General features: G+C 50.7%; 1 protein-coding gene across 1 annotated transcript in view; it reads right to left on the minus strand.

Annotated features, from left to right (window-relative positions):
* The window catches only part of PRICKLE2 (prickle planar cell polarity protein 2), a 97,815-nt gene that overhangs the window by 73,987 nt on the left and 231 nt on the right, over positions 1 to 23,597 (minus strand). The window contains 1 exon segment of the mRNA XM_040568627.1: positions 23,312 to 23,397. Within this exon segment, the coding sequence (XP_040424561.1) occupies positions 23,312 to 23,397 (86 nt within the window).

The raw sequence follows: 23,597 nt of genomic DNA on the forward strand, positions 1-23,597 counted from the left end.
CTTACAAAAAAAGAAATGCAGAAACAACGGTTTCCTCTGCGGCTCTGTGAAGACTTGAAAAGTAAAAGGCGATGAAAAGGAGCAGAGGTGGATGGGGTTTGGGGAGCCACAGACAAACAGAGCACACTGAGCAGCCGTCACAAAGTGTCAGGCACCGGGCCAACCCGCCAGCTCCCCAAAATCCCTGCCAAATTCACCGTCAGCTAAAACTGCGAGCCACCATGTGCCGAAGAGCCTGCAGAAGACCCTGCCGCCATCCGTGCCCAGGGGGGTCCCACGGCCAGCTGGCTCCCCGGCTGACTTTCCCTGCTCTCAGCTTCCCCATGCGAGTGCCAGCAAAGCTTTGGGGCACGGTGGGGTGCTCGTGCATGCCAGGATGCACACACACACACACGCATGCTGCTGCCAGTGCTGCACAAGCATGCTGAACAGCTGAATTCCTGCATGCTTCAAGACACTGAGCCACTTGGAAACCCGTCTGGAGCAACAGGAACAACATTCATGTGCAGCCCTCAGCCAGAGACGAGCAGTGCTGAGGAATGGGATGGGGCTTGGGGGCTTTGGGGAGTAAGAGGAAAATGGAACAGCCCTCATCTCTCTCGTCCTGTCATTACACCTCTGTCACCAGCACAAGAAGCTCCTCTGGTCCCTGCTGCTCACGCCACAGAGCTGTGTTCACCCAGATGGGAGCACTGCATCCTCTCGGAGCAGCAGTCCCCCACCGTGGGTGGTGCCTGCAGTCACCCCGTGGCCCATTCAACCCCTGCAGGCAGGACAGGACATGTGCCCTTATAGTGGCACCGACCCCACTGCAGGTGTCCCACCGACTCCGACAGGAAAGGGACCGAGCCCTGACCCAGGGGACGCAGGTGGAGGCTGCTCGGTGGGGATGTTTTAGATAAAGATCACATAAAACAGCTCAATCCCGATTCCTGTGCAGCAATGCATTGGCTTGTGTTTACCACCCACATACCATTTTATTAAGACATAATCTCAAATAAGAATTGTTGCCATTGCTGAAGTTTATTTTAACATATGGCTAACCGAGATGAAGAAAAACATGTAAAATACATTTTAACGTGCTATTCTTGCCTAATGGTTTTTATAATTTTTTTTAATGCCCAATATATATTTATACATTCCAAACACTGGGGGGGATGTACGTTAAAAAATTATATCAGTCACATGGTGACTGCTAAATGAAAAAAGTACTGTGGTTCCTTTGTATTAGTCCAAAACCGCTAGCACTGTTCTAATTTTCAATAGGCGAAAGGTAATTTGTGGTTTCATAAATTCTGTGCAAGACATCATAATTCTTACCTGGTTACGGCTGTCAGATGCTGATACACCACGGTGAGGGGTTTTTAAAACCCGAGATGGATGTCTTGTAAAAAGCCCAAGGCATTTAAAAGGCAGAAACATTCTTTCAGTCCAGAAAAAGCCCAGTTCAAGTCTTGGTTGGGGTGAGCTGCTTCTGCTACGGTTCAGCAAGGCACTTAAACACGTGCCTAATACGAAGCCCAGGAGCAGGCTGTGCTGCCTTTGACAAACCACCCACGTGTGCGACTTCAGGCTCGCGACGTGCCATTTAATCACGGCACCAGCACACCAACAACGCGAACCCATTTGCAGAATTGGCCTCTCTGGAGAGGTGCCCCCGAGCGGCAGGCTCTGCAATCCCACCCACGAGCAGGGGTTTCATGGGGTTTCGTTCCAGAAACCAGGACTGACTGCCCTCGGGCCAGCACAGCCAGAAAGGCAGCGACCTCGCAGGGCAGCCCAAGCTTCCCCCGACAAATTGCATGGACTGCCACGACCCTCAGAGGCTCCGCAACTCATCCGTACAATGAATTGCTGACTTAATCAAGGGTGGCAACAAGTCTTGTTCCTACCACGAAGCCATAAAAACAAGGACACGCCAGGTGGAAGACGAGCTCCTAACTCATCAGCTACTACACGCCGGGGCTTTTTCCAGCTCTGGGTACCAGGACTGGATGAAGTTACAGCAGAACACCCTGCACAGTCCCTGCTTTTCAGGCTTGGAGGTACACGGCCCTAAATGCATTTATCCTCTTCTGAAAGCCTACTCTGCAGAATTTAATTGGATATATTCTAAAATGTCAGCTTTGTTTCTTCACCAATAAAGCAGAAAGCCACTCTCTCACATGTTTGTTTGAAATAGGGATTTAGCGGGTATTAAACGCGCCCCTCTCAGCTAAGGTTCCAGGCCAGGGTTTAAGTATCTGTGTTACAAGACGAATTGGAGTTTTAACTCGCAGTAAGCACATTCTAAAAATGGAATAAAATAATCAAGTCCATGTGCAAATCTCTGCCCCCCCGGTAACCCTGCTGACCCCAGCACAACCCACGCTCTGACCCGTGCGGGACGTTCACCTCTGCTTGCTGTATACATGAATTAAAACAAGCCAAGAAAGCAAAGACGGACAATACTCCCCGATTTTGTCGTTTTCAGCTGATTTCCCTCAAAAGAACAGAAGGGCAGAGTAACAGGGGATGAACTCGGACCACTCGAAAAGGCCGCCCTGCACACACGCAGCATTCTGTACGCGTTATTTACATCTCCGCTCGCATCCTGTTTTGATGTAAGTCATAACGTACTTCACCCCGTCTGCAAAACCAGCAAATTCCTGCAGATCTGGCAAAACACTTAAGCCGCTGCTTAGCTTCGAGCCCAGAAGTTGCTCAATGGGGCCATTCATGGGCGGTGCAGGGGCTTCGGTGCTTCCCGCACCCAGGGGTGCTGAGCTCTTTGCCTGGATGCACTCCTGAGCTGCTGGCACTACCCAGCCAAGCAGATATTTTCACCTACATGCCCTTAGGCTTTCTCTCTCCCTTTGTGCTGCACGTGACACAATGGCAAAAAGAAGAAAACCATGAAGGACACCAAGTTCTCGATTTGTTTTGAGCTGGTTGCCTGAAGGCAGCCGTGGCTCAGCACAAATAACAGGCAGCAGAGGATGGCATCGCCCATCCCATATGGAACAATGCTCCTAAAGTAGCATTTTTACTGGAAAACACTTGAGATTAGTCTCATGCCAGTCACGGGGTTATCGTTTTATGATGCGTCTGGTTTCTTTCCTTTTTTTTTTTTTTATAAGAGAAAAAGAACCATAACTTTTTACGTTCGGTGAATTGAACTCCTTATAATTAGGGTTGCTGGTTTCCACGGCAACGAGGATCCAGCTCCGTTTTATGGGAAATACAAAAAGAATAGCTATGCTCCAGCTGTCAGTGTGGTCTGGGCACTGCGAGCCAGCAAGGGGACAGCACTGCAGACACGACAGCGCTCAGGACAGCCCCGCTCTGCTCCTGGCATCACCATGCTGGAGGAGGCGTGAGCACCAAAAAGCCATGTTTTTGGCCAAATTCATGGTAAGAAGTGGAGATTGTGACTTCTCCGTCCTCCCTGCTGGAGCCCGGGGACACCACCAGCACTTCTCATTCTGGAAGAGCGGCATCGCCCCCACCCTTCCCCAAGGGCTCCACGAGCTCCTCTGCGATGACTTCACCTCTAATAACAACTTCCAGGGCCCTGCGGACTTCAGAGGAAAATAAAATCCAGTTTTTTTTTTTTTCCTTTTATAGCACTCTTATTTTAAGAATTTGATGTGGGTGTAGAAGAAAAAGACACACCTATCGGAGCTGGAATAAAGCGCTGGGCACGGTGCGACTCCGGCAAGCAGGAAAGTGAATCACACGAGTATCTGCGCCGATTTTCTCAAGTAGTAATTTGCCTGGGCCAGGCTTCTGTAACAGATGTTGCCTTAAATATGTAATTTTGTGTTGTTTTTTTCAGATACGTGAGGAAAAAAACAACATTATAATCCTTATCAGCAGGCCAGCACCGCTCTGCACATATCTGTAATGCTGATGACAAACAGGCAAAAAATAAAACAGGAGATGCAGGCACTCACCAGCACCCAGCGCCACGAAGCACCGCTGCAGGCCTCAGTTTGGGGTGAAAAAGGAGGATTTTACCAAAAATCGGTGATAACAGACACGGTCTCAGTGTGACACTGTTTGCAGCCTGCCATGAAGTCCACGCAAGCCGCGTGCAGAGGGAGATCGATGCCTGCATTGACTTCCCCATCGGTTTGCGGCAGATAACGCCACCGCCCTCCGCGCCTGATTTGATTTCACAAATCAATAGTGAATGCTTAAGAACGGAGCTGGCTGGAAAAGGCTTTGTTTGCGAATTTCCATGGGGAGAAAGGGAATTTTCTGTTATAATTTCAACGCTGACTTCTCAAACGAGCGAGCCCCCTTTAAACCAAAGCTGGGCACCTGAAAGGCTGAGATAACTGAAGGTCCGCAAGTCCCTTCTGAAAACTTGGAGCTCATTATTTCCTGGGGGGCTTCTCCCTCTCTCCCTGCTTCTGGCAACCCAGCACCAAAGCCTGGCATGGGCAGGACCCCCCAGCTGGACCTCATGCCTCCCGGCCTCCGCCTGTCCCTGGAGCTGGGGAGATCACTTCCAACCAAAGCACAAGGGACTCACGCAGCTCCATCGTGCCCCAGCACCAGATGTCAGGCCAGGGCTGTTTATGCAGCCAAAAAGTCTGCTTACATCCGCGAGCCATCCGTGCTGATAGCATCTCTCAAACACAACAGTTATCTGCACAGCGCTTGTGCCCTTCCGCTGAAGAAGGCCTGCAATTTTTAAATCCTTTCCGGAAAAAAAAAATTCACTTAACTTTCAACCAACCTTTTTTTTTTTTTTTTTTTTCTTTTTCCTATCATTGCGTTGATTAGGAATCTAAATTACAGATATACTGATGAGGGGGTCAATTTGGTAGTAGTAATTAAGCTACCACCACTACAGTATATTGCTATACACCAAACTAAAAGGGCACAGATATGACCTGCCCAAAGTGCCACGGGCCTGGGAGGCTCTCCCCCCTTGTTCCTCAGTTTCCTTGCTTGCAGGTAGAAGATGGTTGGACTTGCTGAAGGAAACCAACCAGGATCAAAACCAACAAAATGAGCTGGTGCCCACCCAGAGGCACCGAGCTGCACCGAGCGATGCTGCGGATGCCAAAAGGAAGTGCAGATTTAAAGGCAGAACGGGCAGCTCACGGGACAGAAAGGCACCTAGGGTTACCAAACACCTAAAATCACGCCTGGCTTTGAAAGCCCGTGAGCTGCATGCAGCTCCTCTGGGTGTGGGAGAGTCACGCAGCCCTTCTGGCTGCTCCCCTCTGCACGGTGCTGCCGCGAACCGCACCGCTTACCTGACTCACCTGCCCTGCTCCCAGCTTACACACAGCTCCCTGTTCCAAGAACAAGAGCACTTCATAAGGCATGAAATTACTGTTTGTTTCTCTGGTCTTTTAAACAAGAGCTTCAGTAGAAAGAACAGGAAGCCTACATTTGAGGAGTCATTCCCAGGGACCCGACAGACCTGTTTCTTCCCCCCAAGCTCTAGCAGGTTGCAAGCACCGAGGAAGTTTTGCCAAGGAAGTTTTTCAACCTAAGCCTAACATCAAATAAAGTCTAAATTCATGAGACACTCTTAAGCGAGCCCAGCAGGGACGTGGCGCGAGGCATTTGCAAAATTCACTTTGGAAACGCGCAGAGGTACTCACAAAGACATCCACCCCGATCAAAGTGATTTATGTTTTTCACAAGTGAGCAGTTCGCTTACTAGGAAAGAGACAATTTTTAATTCGATTTCCGTCAAAACAATATTTTCTTGTTGCTATGACAGCTAAGGGGAAAACCTCTTACCTCCAGGACAAGCAGCTAACGGGATCGCCGCGCGTCCCCCAGAAGCAGGGGCTTGGGGAAGGAACGCGGCCACGTGCATCACCGTTGGCTCTCCGCGTCTGCTTTGATGGGGCCTTTTAAAAGGCTACGCTGAAGCCAAGGACTAGGGAGCCTCTAGGGAGCTGGAGAAATATCTACAGACCATGGGAGCCTCATACAGCCAGGGACCCGACAGAGCCCTGGGGATGCTTCCCAGGGTTTCACACCAGGCTGCGTGCCCCCGATGCCGCTTGGCGCACCTCTGATCCCAGATGCGCAGCGCTGGGGGGAAAAAGGACATCTGCTGACCATCAGCAGATATGGCAGGAGTCCAACAGCAATAACAGAACGGGCTGAAGCCTGTAACAGCTTCTTCTCCTTGCGCTCCTCCTCCAGGGCGACCAGCCTCGCAATGCTCAAGAAGTGCCCCGATGAATAAATATCTTCTTTTCCTTAGCAACAGTTAGCAACGGAGTCAAGTCGTGTGTTTTTTTTGTTTTTTCTTGCTCAGAAGAAACACATCTCGAGCTAACACAGACGATTTAAACGGCAATAAATATAGGACGTGGGTGTAATCAAAATCACCGAAATGCAAATCGCACTTTTTAGCCTGGGTTATTTTAAAGCACGAGTAGAGCTGCCAAAGATCTGTAGAAACAGAGCGGAGAGGGCTAAGGGGGTAAGGAAAAACGCTGCAACATTTCTGGGAGGACAGAAAGATGCCGTCCAAGCAAAACCCAGCCCCGGAACAGCGATGAGATCCCTGATATTTGTCTTCAGCCTTTAGTACAACTTGTGTTGCTGCAACAGATTTCTCTGTCTACAAACTGCAGAGGTCTGAGATAGTCAAAAATCTGTTAAATGCATAACCCCAGCACACAGAAAACGTATTCTTTTCACAGCTCTATTCCTTTAACAGTTCATTTAAGACGTCTGCCTTGCATTTTTCCATTTGGTGTTGGGAAAATGTTTTCTTTCACCTGGCTTAGAGCCCGATTCAACAGAAAAAGAAAGCCCTTCCCGTTTCCACGGGGCCCTGCACTATAAGACACCGGACTCACTTTACCCTGAGCTGGGCACCTTTCGGCTCTGCTCCCAGGTATTTCGTGCCCTGCCCTTCTGCCTGGGCTCTTCCCCACTTGCCATTTAAAGGATCGCTTCATCCTTTGATGGATTGCTTCATCCTTTGATAGATCACATCTCCCAATCCTGATGCTGTCAGCCAGAGAAATCCCAGTGCAGCTCACTCCCGACATCCCAGCGGGATGGGAAACACTTCCCACAGACACAGGATGGTTTGGAGATTTAAATGAAACCTCACTGCTCCTCCGAGACCAAGGGCATTACTTGCAAAACAAAACCGTGGAGTGGTCAATTACAACACAAATTCTGGCCTTAAACATAGCTCTTTGCACAACCTGCCCTCCCCAGCCATGTTCCCATAACCTCGTCCCCTGAAGTACCATTGCATGGTAGTTTTGCGACAAAACCAGCCTACAAACGACCCTTTTAATTCTCTGATGGTTATGAAGACCACCTCACTGCCATCCCGCCTGCAGAGAGCGACAGCAGCCTGCTGTCAGCTGGTTTGGCATGGACCCATGCTGCCCATCACAGATTTGGGTGGTGACCGTGGTCACCAACTTGGATCTTGGGGCAAAAACCTTTGTGTTTAGAACACCACATTTCCTTTTCCTTTAAAAACAAACAAACAAAAAAAACAACACAAACCCTCCCATCACGTGCCAAGCCACAGCACTGATAATACATTGCTGGAGGGAAATGTTTGAGGGAAACAGGAGGGCCTGGCAATTCGATGGGGAGAAAACGCTCTGCAGGACACCTGGCTCCCGGGGCTGTGTGTGGGATGGTGAGGGAGATGGTAATGGAGCCGGGCAGCCCTGGTGTAGTGAGCCTTTATTTCTCTAGAGACCCTGAGAGATAACAGCATTTGGTTCCTGCTCTCTGAGTTTTTCAGGATAAAAGATTGTTTCAATTTTATTTAATTTTTTTTAAATTGAAGCTCAAGATTGCAGAAGGCAGCTCCATAGCTACAGACGCCCAGCTCCCCTGGCTGAAATTGTATAATGACACAACCCCTTCCCTACTCCACTTTATTCCAATAAGGGCAATATATCCAGTGCTTCTGTCTAAATAGCTGCCAGCTTCAGAGAAGGAGAAGTCCTTGACAGACGCTGTGATTAACGGGAGGCCGATCCCCATCGCAGCCACGGTCAGGACACCAGGCTGTAACGCCTGCTGCGGGGCCACACCAGACAGACTTACAGCTGAAATGATTCGGTAGGATGGTGTCAGGCAGCGCTGACCAAGGATCAGGCTGCTTTATGTTTATCTGTAATATGTAGACATTTAAATCCCTAAGCCTGAAGTAAAATAATTTAGAAGCTCCAACTATAAAAGATCAGCTCCCAAATCCTCCTCACTTTTCAATCCTAGTCTCTGACACATTATACTCTTTCTGCATTTAATGTGCCCTTAAGGTGGGGATTAGGTAGGCATTTGATTATGTCTTTTATGTTTATAGCGATTCATTTCCAAACCTTTACTAACTTTAATTAAATGCTACATTTTCACTGCCTCGTCCTGAATTGAGAGAGAGCAGGAGAGAAAAATCTGTCCTCAAACAAAATTTACATTTCTAAAGCACCTTTTTCTGCGCAAGCACCTTGGGGCTACTGCATGAAATCGTTCTGAGCTGCCTTAAGATGTATCGGCGCAGACATCAAAGCAGCTCTAATACCAAGACTCACACAGACCCACAGACATCTGAGATCACTACGTTCAAAAGCAAGAGAAGACCTAAACCAGCTCCTGCCAAAACCAACCATCGATCCCCTCAAAAGGCGGCCACGGGGAGAACAATGACAGTCAAGCTCCAGCAGCAAACGCTGACCTTCACCTTGGAGGAAGGGGCACGGGATCAAAGAGCACAGCGGCCTGCACTGCGCTCAGCCCAGCCCCACATCCTATTTCCGAGCCCTGCTCTCTGTGAGAGGAGGCATCAACATGCCCCCATGGGACGCGACGGGAGCTGGGTGACCCCAGCAAGGAGACTCAGCACAAGGAAACTCATCTGAGCGAGGTCCAGAGCTGAGAACGACCACGCCACCTCAAAGACAACGTTCCTCGAACATAGATGCTCCTAGTGGTTGGAAATTTTCGTTTCATTTGTCTAAAATCTGGATCGCTCTCTTAGGTTTGCTTGCAGTCACAGTCACCCCATCCTTGGATCAACACAAGGCCAAGCAGGGTCGTGCATTATTTCACACAAGGCACAGTCCAAACTCTCTTCCTTCAGCATTTAGGAGCTGGGAGATTGGACTTGAAGCCAAATTTTTAGCTACAGGTTGGAAATCAGGATTTTGTCCCATTTTGAAATCTGGGTGCAGCAGAAGCCAGATCAAAACCCCACAGACCTCATAAGATTAGCTGAGCTCGGCACCTTTGCCCTTTGGGGCCAAGGCATAAGAATGACATCAAACTTTTTTCAGCTAAGAAATTCAAGCCTAACTTGAACACCACCACATCTCTGCAGCCCATCGGAATACATTCACACAGCGCAAGGAGAATACTAAAAAGGTTTGGTGAAAATCTCACAGGTCGGGTAGCTCCAAGGTTGAAGCTGCAGACGACTCTTCACAGAGATGCACAAAATGCTGAATCCGTTGCAAGATCCACGTTTGTTCTGCTCTTGTGCAACTCCCTGTGTATCCCTTAAATGATATAAAGGGGTTCAGTGTCCGGCGATGCTGCACCCCGCTCACTGTTTCCCCATCCTGTGTGCTTCAGGCAAAAGGAGGCAAGATCTCTGTAGCTGTGGATGGTGCATGAAATCCACCCAAGCTGACACGTCACCCCGAGCCATCACAGCCCGCTTTAAGTCACCCAAACAGCTTTAGGGGGGATTTAAATCATTGATAAGCCTTGTGCTTGCCCTCTGGGTTCGGCTGAAATCTCACTCTTTGGGTTACCATGGTTAGAAACACAGCAAGTGTGCGTACCGTCCCCGGGTTGCAAACTCATCCACTGCTCACATCAAAACAGCTCAGCTTTTCCTGGCTTGCACAAAGGCATTTCCCAGTGAGAACCACCATCAGGATGAATTTTGGCCTTCTAGCTGCAGTTCTTGCCATTTGAGAGCATTAAGAAGATGTAAAGCTGTGTTTTACCTTGCCGAGAGTGCCTGGAAAAGGCCAAATATTTTTTATTCGAAGGCTGTCATCACCGGTCTCACACTAGAGGCCACAAGCCAGGTCCCTGGGAAACTCAGGGCACGTCTCCCAGTGACTTCCCCGGGGCCAGGACTTCACCCAAGCCTGGAAGAGTCCAGGCCAAAAAGAAAGCTTAGACAGTCACTGCGTGCACTCGGAGGGAGTGGCTGGAGGAAAAGCCAGCGTTTAACAGCACTAGCAGCCCTGCAAAATTTTACAATACACAACCCTCACGTTAGAAAATCCATTTCTTTCTTCATAAAATATACGGGGCCTTTCCACAAGCTCCTTTTATTGGTCCATTTGGCTACTTGTTCCTTTTATGAACTGCTTGAGTTCCAGCATCAGCTGGAAAAGTCCAGGAGGCAGCCGGGCTAAAGCAAAATGATGTGCTAGGCGCTGGTAAAAGCGTCCCCGCTACCAGGATTTGGGCACCACGTGTAAAAGCACAGGTGAGAAAAGGCAGCAGACAGGGCAGCTGGGTTTCATCACCTGAAAGGAAGCACACAGCATCTCTTTAACCTGTTTCTTCTTACTGTCTGCAAGGTCCCGGAGCTGCAATGTTGATGTGAATACCCCAAGCCTCTCACCTCAGCGCAAAATCCCCTCGGCAGCAAACAAGTGGTTAAGGCCGGGGATATTTTTACCAGCCTCCCATAGCTCTTCCATGGGGGTCCTTTAACGGCTACAGTTAAACAGCAATCTCGCATGGAGGTCCACACGCTAACATAACAACATATTTTAACTGTGTATTTAAGTAGTTTCATTTCTATTGACATTGGCTAAGGTGAGCCCTACGGCTCGAAGGTCTCTCGCACAATGCCGGGCTGCCCACGAGCACAGCCGTTCTGACTGCGCGCTGCCAAATCTGCTGTAACGACAAAAAGCTCCTGCAAAACATGCCATAACCCTCATTTCTCAGCAAGCTGGCTGCATGCAGCACTCGGGGTGCTCAGCAGGGTGCTTCACAGCATGGTCGGTCCTGAATAACGACACGTAAAACCTGCACGATAGGAAGAGCCAAGCGGCACGGGCAGAAACGTGCAGCAAACCGAGCTCTCGTGTGCCTGGCTCCACGTGTCTGGCCCCCAGCAGGGCACACACGGGGGTCCCGCAGTGCTAGCCATGCTGTGGCATCCTGCTTCTGCTCTTTGTCCCAGTGCTGGGGCTGCAAGAGTTAAGTCCCAGTGCCTCCCAGCCCCATGCAGGAGCATGCAACTGGTGGGACAGGACGCGCCAGGCTGATCGCCCAGCTCCAAACAAATCTCGTGATGTGGGAATTGCCCTAACGGGTCCAACCACCATGTCCCAGAGCCCCACGGTAGCAAGGCCTCCAGCAATGCTGCCTGTGGGCAATTATCTGGGCTCATCAACATCACCGCGCCTCTGCGCTGGTGAGAAAGTGCTCTACAGCACGCAGGGCAGCCCGTACGCTGGAATTTGTCATGCACATCATGCCCTCGCTGCACCAAGGTCTTGCAAAATAAGAGCACGAGGGTGAACGCTGCCTGCAACAACCCCTCTGAGATCCTGCAGCAGTCCTCTAACAGGGTCTGCTGCCCTCCCGGACAGCAGATTCTATTAAAAAATCCTTACTACTGTAATCTTAGGACTTGGATGTTAGGGAGTAATCTAATTGGCGCCTGTTATAAGGCCCCTGCAACATTTCCATGTGTCTCTGATCTTCACATTCCACAGACACCCAGCAGCAAAATCCACCTGGCTCTGTATTTTGCCTAAAGAGGTTATCTTCAGCCACATGCCCTCTCACTCTACTGGCTGGCAGGACCCCAAAGTGCCCACACCTCTGGTGCAGTACAGAGATGCTTTGGGGCTTTTTGGGAAAGCCTCATGCACCAGCAGCTCCCACCCCATCCGCTGGGACATCCAGCTCTGCCACCTCACACAGCCTGGTACTGCTTCCCCCTCCATCCAGCAAACACACTGCTTTAACCTGCCTTAAATAGCTGAAAATAGCTATGGGGAGACGAAAACCATCTCAAGGACTTTCCCACCAGCTCCATGCTGCCAGGAGCGAGACCACAGCATCGCAAGCTCCGCACCAACCCAGCACCAGGCTGAGCACTACTCAGCACAGCGTGCACTTCAACTTCAGCCACGGCCACAAACATTGCAGTTTATATTATGTGCTAGGATTATTTTTTATATATATACCACCCTATGCTTTTTTATATGCACACACACATATATACGGGCAAACACACACAGAGTATTTAATTTCTGCAAAGCATCGTGTGAGCCCCGTGGTTTTCTCCTTCAGGCAGCCAGCCTCCCAGCTCGACGATGCCGAGTGCCCTCTGCTGTACACGAAGACAAATGCCTCTTTGTTTAAAGAGATTATTAGTATTTTAAATAGGTATAACTTTACTTTGGACAAAATATTTATGAAAATTACGCGTGAGCACTTCCAGCGCGACACACGATACTAATGTCACAAGACTTCTGCTGGCAGGCACTGAAAGACTCGTGTCTCCTACAGGTTGCATCGGCAGAAAGTAAATAGTCTACGCTCAACTGCGTGGTCTACAGTTTGAAAATGTTTTATTTATACGTTTGAAAATAGCACAGGAAAATCAGAACAAACAATATAGCTTCATTATTCAGGCATTTATCAGATAGCCTTCACACCTCAGTGAATCCCACACCTATTAGAGGTACAAGCTGGAACTATGAAACGAAAACATGAAATCATTTTTCTTTTGTAAAACACCATTGTTCCTGCTCCTGGAAGGAAAGATAACATTAAAACATATTCAAATATACGTATTTGAAACCTCTACATCTTGTAATAAATTATGCACTCGATATTAAAAATCTGAGCTACACCGCACATACCTGGCTTAGGAATATTAACTTTTATCGTCTTCTCACTTCCCAGCCCTCCTCAAACCTGACATTTAAAGGGTCTGCAAAACCAGCACATGGCCTTATTAAATCTGTTTTCAGATTTAATAAGGCACGGACGCGGCTTCGTGATGAATGTTACCATTTGTTTGGCATGGGAGAAGGGAAAGCCGCTCAGCCTCGCCGCCCTCCACCTGCCTCTTCTTCACACGCCGGGTAGCCTTGAGCAAAAACCGACTCCTGTGGGGTTGTGGGGTTTGTAAAATCGGGAATTAAAGCTGCACAGCACCCAGAAATCCCGGTTACCTGTCCGTGCTGGCGATGCCTTCTGCTGGGAACAGCCCGAGACCGAGGACAGCCCCGCGCACGGCCCTGCTGGGCCACCCGTGGGCGCAGCTCCCACCCTCGGGGCCCACGGGCGCTCCCATGCAGCCGCCCCGTCCCGGCCGGCCCTGCATGACGGGTTCCCGTGACTCACCCCAAATCCTCTCCATTCCCAACCTTCGCGTTTGCTTCCCAGCTCACGTTTCCTAGAAGCAGCAGTGCCCCGAGACCAAGCCTCCTCTTCTACCCTCTTGTAAGCGTGCTCAGATGAAGCCGATCAAGAACTTTTTTTTTTTTCAACGAACTCATTTATCAATTTTTTTCCCCAACCAAAAGTTGGTATTTTTCACAACTTTTCATCTTGCTAGCCTAAGTGATTCTCGTCCTAGTTTCCCTATCTTGGTTGGAGGCCAAGCATCGCGGGCTGAGCCAGAGGGAGTATAAAAGCATCTTTCTAAGACACTATAAAAAGGAAGAATCGGATCCTGGCAGCCCATTCACTATCCTGCCTTGGGTATTTAAGGATCAAACATGCATTTGTAAGCTCACAGAAGGTAAGAGGTGGCTTTGAGACTTCATGGCGTCTAAAGAACCCTCTGAAAACAGCTTTTTACTAGCCAGACAGCACAAGAGAAAACGAGGAGCAGCGGCATGTCCCCGGGGACAGCAGGGCTGCTGGCCACTGCTGCTGGCACACGGGCACGCCGCGCTCACGCCGCTGCTCCGCTTGCAAAGCAAACAGCTGAAGGCAAGGAAATGGGAACCACCCAGGACACTCTGGGGAGGTTTCCTATGGTTACTGCTGCCATGGAAATATTTTTTTTTTTTGTTGTTGGCTCGATCTAAATAATATCTGGCTCCTCGGCTACAGCGCGTTTCTCGCGAGGTCGGCTTGACGCTCGGACGGCGCGTAGGAGGGGAGCGCTTTATGCACACAAGTCCCTCGCGTGCCACGAAGGATGGACACAGTGCAACAAGACCTGCTGTCACCAGCACCCCAACACCAAGGGGTGACTGCAGGGAGCAGGATCTGTCCCCGAGCTGACATGGCCACCCGAAGCTTCACCCCGCTGGCAAGGCACACAGCGCTCAGCCTTGCCGTCGGTCTCACACCCAAGTTGCTCCGGGCTTTCCTGCCCAGTTCCCCGAGGCCAATGGCTTGGTTTCAAGGAGAAGAGGAGGAGGAACCAAAATGGGGAGGGAGGGAGGAAGACATCTTTTACTAATTGCTCCCAGCTGTGGCCAAGCAGCTCCCATTTCGGCTGCCAGGAGCTGCAGCCAGCAGGGAGCAGGCTGGGGCGAGTGCGCCCGCTCTGCCTGCACGGCAAAGGGCTTGGGAGCAGAAGGAACCCCTCGTGGGGACTCTCCTCCATCCGCAGGCTCTGCATAGGGATTTCAGTAATTATATTTATACACTCTCCTTATCAGCGAGAGCAGCCATTATGCCTTTTATCACCGCGGCAGCAGCATCTGCACAAGGGCAACTGATAGGGGATGAAATATTTGCTGCGATGGCTGAGTACAAAGTGCCTCCCTCCACGCTAAGAATAATAATTGCGATACTTAGCGCTTGAAGTGTTAAGCCCTGCCATCAGGGCCCTTTGGAGAGCCACACACAAGGAAAGAAACGGCCTCTCCAGTGGCAGAGAGCACCCTGAATTTTATAGGATCCTCTTGGACCAGCACCGGCCCCAGCCCTATTTTGGTGAAGCTGAGCAAAGCTCTGGCTGTCGGCTGCCTCCGGGCTGTGCACACCCAGAGCCCATGAGATAAAGGCTCTGTACAACACCAGCCTTGCTCACCAGGTTTACCCCAAAATTAGTTTTCCTCACATCGGACAATTCTGCTTAATGTTCCAAATTCCTCCAACATTAGATAGTGACCACAGAGCAGAAAGATGTGGCACGCGTGGGGAAAGAGTCCCCAGCCTGGCTTTCCAGCCTAGGAGATTATTCATCGGAGAAAAAGTAAATATCCAAACGAGCATCGTGAACTGCAAAACCATCTGCCAAAGAGCTGAGCTGATGCTATCTGCTGTCCTTAAGCTCGGTGATATACTTACAAGCCAGACAATGAAAACGCAATTGATTATTTGAAGAGTGACTCACTGGTGTAATAAGGATGGATTACTGAGGGGGAGGTGGGAGGGAGCAAAGAAAGTCTTTGAAAAAAAAATAAAGGCCAGCAGATTGACTTTTTAAAGGCAAACAGAAAGGGAACAAAAAACAAGGGCAACTCTCAAAAGGGCTGAACAGCCCTCGACGGGGGAGAGCAACAAAGAGGAGGGCAGCGCTCTGCGGGTGCCGGACCCAGCCTGGGCTGAGCATCTTGGTCACCAGCCCCCGTGCTCCCCGCCCAGGTCTTTCCCAATCCGTGGCCAGAGGTGTTTTTCTCTCTCGTGACATGCAGCGCTTGTGATAAAGGCCTGTTGCAACCCCTCTATTAAGGGAGTAGGAGGCTTCCCTCCCCGCAGAGCAGCCTGCTGGACACGTGCCGCACGACCCGTGCGGACGATCGCAGCCGCACGTGGGATCCCTCTGGTGCTCCCCACGCTGTGACCCTCAGCATGGGGAGCCAGAGACACATCCTGGGGGGAAAGCAGACTGCGTAGAGGCTGCAGCAGGGCAGAAAAGCACAGGAAGGGGATGGGGACCACTGGACTGAGTGACCATTCATCCCTCACCCGCCTCCTCCTTGCACCAGCCTGGCGGAGGCTACAGTGAGCGATGTAAGGCATTAGCTCAGTATGGGGGGCTGCACAGGGACTGCGGGACCCTCCCCACCCAGCCGTGACAAGCTGTTAAATCAGCTCACCGCCTCCCACTAAATCACACCCGACACAGCACCTGAATTCATAACCGCAGCCTCCAGCACTGACAGCTGTCTGCTTGGAGGAAATCCCTCGTGCAAGCCAATCTACCCTGCCCCTGCATTTTGCAAGGTCCATCTCAGGCAATTTCATCCAGAAGGGTTCCGTGAGGGAAATGTGCTTGCTGGTGAAAATCAGCTCAGCTCCGTGGCTGAGGGTTGGACCCAGGCGCTAAGAAAGCGCTGGCTGCTGTGCTGCTGCCTTCAGGATAGCAAAACACACATTCACACTCGCACCAGGCAGGTAACATTTCACTCTTTGCATGCCAAGGTGCAGCTGTAGTCATTTTTCCAAAAACTCAATAAAAAAACAACCCATACATGTAAAAGAATTGTTTAGTCTAGGAATAAAATACCAGGTAAAATCAGAGCTCAGTGTTTTCCACTCTACCCCCTCACTCATCTGGTCCATTCAACAATCACCAAGAAAACAGAACAAACCCCCAAAACCAAAACCCACATCAGATTATTAGTGTTTTTTCACCCCATTTATAGAACTAGAGTTACACAAGGCTGCTTCAAAACAGAGAAAACATATCTACACGGTACTTTCTCTAGGAGAAACTTTGCTTTTCAGGCTTCTTGGGGCAGCCCGCAGCAACTCCAGTTACACCAGCTGCAGACTGGGTCTCTGTGTTGGGATGAAATTTAATCAAGAAGTGTCTCCAGCTCCTTTGAGCTCCTGCAATACAATCCTGAATGACTTGTAAAGGACTTCAAACAGGCTCCTTGGGCTTGCCCGGAAACAAGTACGTACCTCACCTGCTCTTTTGTATGTCATGTACAAAAAAATTAAAGAATTTATTTTGGGCTTTTTGCCAGCCACAACACTGCCTCCAATACTGTAGCACTCTTAAAATGGATATCATGCCTCGCAGCCAACACAAACAGGATACCTTATCAGTCCCGGCTGTTTTAGGCGCTGTTTCAGCAGCGGGGCATGAAGATGTGAAAGGAATAGGCCAAAAAATCTCCTGGGAGTCCCTAAACTCAACTGTTTGCTTGACATTTTTGAAGAAAAGGGATGTCCCAGGGTGGGTGGAGGTGGAAAACCCATGGGATCCTCGCTCTCAGATGTGCCCAAACTCACATCCCAATGCCAGGCTGCCCCTGACATGGTCCAGCAGGACCATGTGGGCAGGATGCGGCCACTGCCCAGCATGGGGCAAGGCTCCCAGCCTCTGTTTGGTGACCTCGATGGGACTCAAACACTTTCAGTGAACTTGGCCTCTGTCCTGGGGCTCCCAAGGCTGAAGCAAAGGCAAGGACATCTCTGAGGACACGCGGCAGCACCTCCCACACAATCCATCACCAGTTACATGGCTCTTCCTCTGCTGACACAGGGGTGGAAAGCTCAAAAAAAAAATCACCCCTGATTTTTCAAATGCTTGCACAAGTGCTTAATCTCACAGGTGCAGGCAAATGGGACAGCTGAGGTCATTTATGCCAAGGGAGGTGCAGGCTCCAGAGCCCAGCTTCAGCACAGGCAGGGGATCAGCAGCCACTCCTCCCAAACCAGCCCTGGCCCACGGCTGAAGGACACTGGCTTTGGCAATGAGTCACCTGGCAGGGATCGACTTCCCCGTGCCCAAACTGCTTACAACAAAAACCATCATGAGCAAGCTAACCACGCCATCCCCTTACATGTTGGGCCTGGAAATCAGCAGGCAGAAGTCACTTGAGTCTTGTTTGCACCCCCCTCCATCAGGTCGATGGCCTGCTCAGGGGCCAGGTGACTCCTGCCCACCACAGGGACAGCCACAGGCCCCTGGGGACAGCCGCAGGCCCCATAGGGACTCACCTCCATAGCAGCACACGGCTCCCCACTGGCAGAGCTTTCCTAGCCCAGCAGGTTCCCCGCTGCAAGACGAAAAGCTGAATAAAAACCACAGGAGCCGACAGTGCTCGCTGTGGAAGCGACGCGAGCGTAGAGCCAGTCTGAGATAAGGTATTGCTATCCTCGCATCTCCGAAGCCTTTCAAATAAACATGCAAGGAAGTGAGGAATATCTGAATTCGAAAGGAGGGAGAGGCACAAAGCATGTTATTCATGAAAGGGAAAAGCTGGGGCCGTGTGTGTGAAAGATACATAACCTACTAAAAATGCTGGAAACATATGGAAGCAATAATCTGTACTTTTTTTTTCCTGAAAAAAACTAATAACAAATGCTTCAGGGTTCGGCGTTATTCGTTCCTGTGCTACACTACAAACGTTGCTGTTTGTGCCTCGTCCAGAGAAGTCACCAGGCCGACGACCTGAACCAGCTCGGGTACAGCAGGGACGTCCCGGTGCCGGGTGAGCACAGAGCCAGGCAGCACAGATACACACAACACAGACGCACACAACACACACACTGCTTCCCATCGCGCCCACAGCCGTGTTTGCTGCTCTCCACGCAACAGCGGATCGGGTCCGGAGGAGTGGGAACTGTACAAACACGCAGGGCAGAGGAAAGAAAGAGCCACTGCCACTAGCAACTCCCAAGCTACAGTCAACAAAACAGAGGCATGAGATGCCAAGCGACCCAGCCGCCATCATCCAGAGACTTAAAACATCTTGGGGTTCTGGCTGACCACCTTGTTCACCAGGTTCCCCATCCTACTACATGTATCTCCTCTTTCCTTGCCCATCAGCTCAGCCTTGTGCACAGGTTTTTGTGACCCAGTCATCACTCAGGGCCCTCAGTCCCCATTATCTGGGGTTCCCAGGCAGTGTCTCCTGAGAAGTTCAAAAGTTTGTCCTTGCTAATAATGCTCCCTGACCTGACGAGGCCAGATGTCATCACACTTCTGTGGCACTGGCCGCAGAGGATTACAGTGAGGTGCTGAGTTATGGAAGCCAAGAAAGAGCAGATCTCCTCCTCGCCCAAGTGTGTTTTCAAGGTACGAAGATTACACAACAGACATGAGAGAAAAAAAAGACTCCAAGATAAGACAGAGAACACCATCTCACGTTGAAACTAAGAACTCAGCAAGCCAGTTTTTGTCCTTATGTCATGTTTATTACTGTAATTTAACTGCTTCTGCAAGAGAGAGGAATAACTATGGCAACAAAGACTTCTCCAAATGTTTCAAGACAATTTTTAAAATCATCTTATCTGCCACAGCCTCTGAAAGCCTTCCCTCTGAAACCAGCAGCACCTGGCTCTCCGAAGGCTTTGCAGACCAGGGGGGTTGTGTGCCCCCCTCACATCACGACACAGCTCAGGTATGGTTTTGAGACCGAGCTTTGCTGCATCCATGCTTCAGCTGGCATTTTTGGAGCAGGTAGAGATGGGGGAAGAGCCAGGTTTGTTAAAGTGGCAAGAGGAGCTCTTTGGGAAGGGCTTCCTCAAAGCGACCATACACACAAACAAAACACACCTGTGTGTGCTGAACACATGCCAGTCATCCAACGTGAAGAGCCCAATGCCCTCAGTACGGCACCAAGTCCGTAATTCTACTTCGCCCAGGATAAATCCCAAATTAAGTTCCTCACAGCAATCTCAGCGACAGCTCCAGTCACTCAGCTGAGAGCCATTTGTCACCTTTAAGGCCCCGCATGCTCCCACTAATTGCGCTAGGAACAGGCTGTAAATTCCCTTCCCTCCTCCCAGACCACCTCTCGGCAGGCTTTTCTCTGCACATTATGCAAAAGCCGCTCCTAATGGCCATTCAGCCACCCAACTCCAGTGACAGCTTTATTTAAAGCCAAAGCTTGTTAACAAGCTGAATGCCACACAGCTTAATGCGATGCAGATCTGATTAGAAAACAGCAACCGGACTCCTAAGGAGCTGGAGATTTTGATTGAATTTGATTTCACTTTTTCCACACAAAGCCACCTTTCAAGTATCAACCTGCGTTAATGGAGATCTCGTTATGTGTTCCCAATTTCCATCCTCAGGACCACAGCCCACACAGAACTCCTCAGTCCTTGCATACTTTACTGACAGGCTACCCTAAAATAAAGCGATGCGATCAGAGGAAGGAGTCATTTCGCTGTTCGGGCCATGAGAAATTGCAGGTTATCCTGGTTATGATTTGACAGCCGCATCCTCACATACTTCATGCTCAGGAACGATGGGATTCAATCCTCAGCCTTTTCAAAGAAATCACTTGCCTTCTCCTCTTTGGGGCTAAATGATTTCAAACTGAAAACTGAATTTCTGCCTTACAAGAGGCAGAGGTCTGCAGGACGCAAGTTGGGAAGCTTCAGAGGGGTAAGAAACACAGCGGGCTCCAGTCTAACCGTGCCTGTAAGCACTTGCGGTCTTCAACTGTTTGCTTACGCTGAATTTATGTAAAACTTGCGACACGTTAACAAGAAAATTCATCTGCTACCCCAAGCCATAATTTAAGAGCAAGATAAAGAAGATTCAGAAACATACTCCAAAGCCAGGGATATTTTTGCACTACTTGGGCATCCCCTTCCACCTTTTTCCTCACATCACCTACAGCACCGATTTTATTCTGAAAAGAAAACAGTTCTGCAGAATACAATTTATTTTCAAGTGGTTTCCTTGGCTCAGGAAGCATGCCTCTGCTCCCAGGAATGATAAATTCAACCAACGCTCAAAGCCATCTCTCCATCTGAGAAAAGTGGCTTTTAAGAGAAGGCACGGGCACAGAAATCTTTAGCGTCTAACAAAGCAATTTGCCTGCCTGATGGATTGGCCGCGCAGATCATACCTAAAATCACAGGTGACTAGAAAACTCAGCCCTGCATAATTGCTTATATGACAATGCGTGCATCAGCAGCGGGGATGAGCTCTGGTCTCAGTGCCTAAAAGCTCATACATTCTTTTCTCCCTCCCTAAAGCATGTCACCAGTTCCCATCTTGGAAGCAAAAAGCCCGATTCCCATTTCTCAGCAAAACTCTACTGTTAAAGGGATTATAAAAAGGCTTATGAATCTCTAGAGATTAATTGATCTGGGTTTGTATCCCTAATCTGCAGATCTCCTTGAAACCATTGTTTTCTTCCAATCCCATTCTGCTCAAGTGTTAAAGTATCTGCGAGCATCCCCAGCAGGAGCTGGAGGCATCATCCTGTGTACACGGGCTCCCAAGCAGGTCTGTGACCTACAGAGCTACCTGCTATCAGCAATCTGCCTGCTTACCTGTCCTGGGTGCTAATAGACTGCTCACTAGTGAAAAATGGATCTCCTCCCTCTCTATTGTGTTTGGGCAAATAGGTTGCCTTTTTGTTTTAATTGCACAATTACTCTTACATCGAGGCAATTAAATGTGAATGTGCAGGAAGGCTCTGGCTTGTCTGTCCAGTGTGAAGCACAGTCTGTATCTGTAGGACGCTCAGTGAGATGCAGAGCTGACAGCACCCATCCTTCTGCTGCCCTGGTGAGATAACCCCTTCCTTCCCCAGAAGGATCCATCTGTTTTAACCAAAATCTGTGCAGGGGGCAAGGGGGGAGCTTCAGGAAAGGGCAGCCAGGAGGCGGCTGCACATAGCCCTGCTGGGCTGAAGCCTCCTGCTCCTTTCTCCTGCACAAGGGGTTTTGCAGGATCCGGCACGAGAGGCACAGCGTGATGCTGCAGAGGTCACAGCCTGCACAGAGCTATGCATTTGACACCCCCAAGAAGCTCAGCGGTACCTTTTCTGCTCATTTGGCCTTCGACAAGATGGTATTGTGTGATAAGATGGTATCAAAACCTTGCTTACTTTTTCAAAATTAAGCGTAACATAACAGTCAGCAAGTCACAGCACCTTATAATTCCTCAGGCCAGAGGAGAAATACCTCTGGTGACCATCCCTTTTCTTCTTATCCTACATTTTAAAGTTCTCCTGACACTTTCAAGCATTATGAAGCACCTCTGCGACAACACCTGCTACCCCAAATTTAAGCCGTGAGGAAACCTGTGACGGATCGTGAAAGCATTTTATAAGCCCTTAAAAAAATAGGAAGAAGACACTCAGGGGTGACCTTATAAATCCACTAGCGCACACGTGGCAGACCCCGATTAGCAGGAGGGTGTCAGGAGACCGCAGCTCCCGTGGCTGTGACACCTTCACCTTCTGAAGGTCTGAGGTGGGACTCGGGGCATCGGAGGAGCTGCTGGCACCTGCAGAGGGCCCGGCTGGGGACGGTGGCAAGGGTCATCCATCACCTCGCTGCTGCACCAGCCACGCGTCCCCAGGGCGGACCTCAGCCCAAGGACCCTGTCCTGCACTGCCAGCAGCGTTGATTTGCAAGGCCGAAGCTTTAGATGGGATTCAACGCTAATAAATCAATCCAGCATCCCTCTCCTCGCTCTGGACCTGTGTTTTAATCTGCGGAGACGCAGCTCTGAGAAGTAGGGCACATGCCGGGAGAAGTGCGGCAGATGTTGGATAAAAGGAGATATCCTATAAAATAAGGCTAGAAGATCACCAAGGGCTCCCTGTTAAATCTGCACCAGCTCCTGGAGCCCACGGACCAGAAGATTTAATATCACCAAATCCCAAATCACCCACGAGCAGAAACTCATCTCCAGGCAGCACGATGGGGGGAGATGGGGCTGATCCAGCACGAGGCCAGGGACCCCACCCCTGTGCCTCGCAGGTGCCCGCATTCCCAGCTTTATGAAGACACACAACACAGATGGAAATACCTGTTTGTTCCACACACACACCCACACCCTGCTGCGGCTGGGGGGTCCCATCCATTCCAATACCTCGAGGGGGCAAAAACCCACTGTGGGGGCACGGGGAGAGGCAGGAGGTTCACGCAGCCTTTTGGGGCAACCCTTCAGGATCCCCCCACGATGTCCCCTCCCCATCCCAGCCCCGCTGCCCCCTGCCCGGGGCCCAAAACCACCCAGGAGCAGCAGCAGCAGGAGCCCCTGACCACAGCAGGGACGGGTGGGCTGTGAGGGTGCTAACGGGGGCGCTGGTGACCCCAGCCCAGGGCTCTGCATCCACAACAGACTCCAGCACACCTGTGGGCTCCTCCAGGGGGATGGAAGCACCCTGGACACCACCTGGGACAGAGACCCACCTACCAGGGCGGGGGGGCATTCACACCAAGACAAGAACACCCCAAAAATCCCCCTATTTGCACCCCAGCCAATCCTCCACGGAGCCACAAAACCCCCACGCTAGCTGCAAGCCCTCGGTGGGTCAAACCCCCACTGCCCCCCATGGGTGATGAGGGTCAAAGCTGGGGGGGGGGGGGGGGGGGAAGGGTGGTGTTCCCACTCATCCCTGGGTGCTGGGAGTCAAAGGGGGGGGTTCCCACCCCTCCAAGGGGAGCCGGGCAGTGGGGTGTCGCCGAGCCTTACCTCCACTTGTGCAGGGCGAAGCCGGGACACTGGTCCCCGCAGGTGGTGCAGGGCTGGCCCCGCTCCGGCTCCCCCGACGCCGTCAGCTGCAAGAAACGCAGAGCTCAGCCCCGTCCCCGAGCCGGGGGGGGGGGGGGGGGGGGGGGGGGGGGACGAACAAGACAGGGACAAGGACAGGGACCCCGCGGGGTGGGGGCACGCTTAGGGAAAAGGTGGGGAACCAAAAAAAAAAAAAAAAGAGGGGGCGCTTGGGGTGGCGGGGGCAGGACGCGCACCGGGATGGAGC

Source organism: Cygnus olor, chromosome 10 (assembly GCF_009769625.2).
Source record: "Cygnus olor isolate bCygOlo1 chromosome 10, bCygOlo1.pri.v2, whole genome shotgun sequence".
NCBI classification, from domain to species: domain Eukaryota; kingdom Metazoa; phylum Chordata; class Aves; order Anseriformes; family Anatidae; genus Cygnus; species Cygnus olor.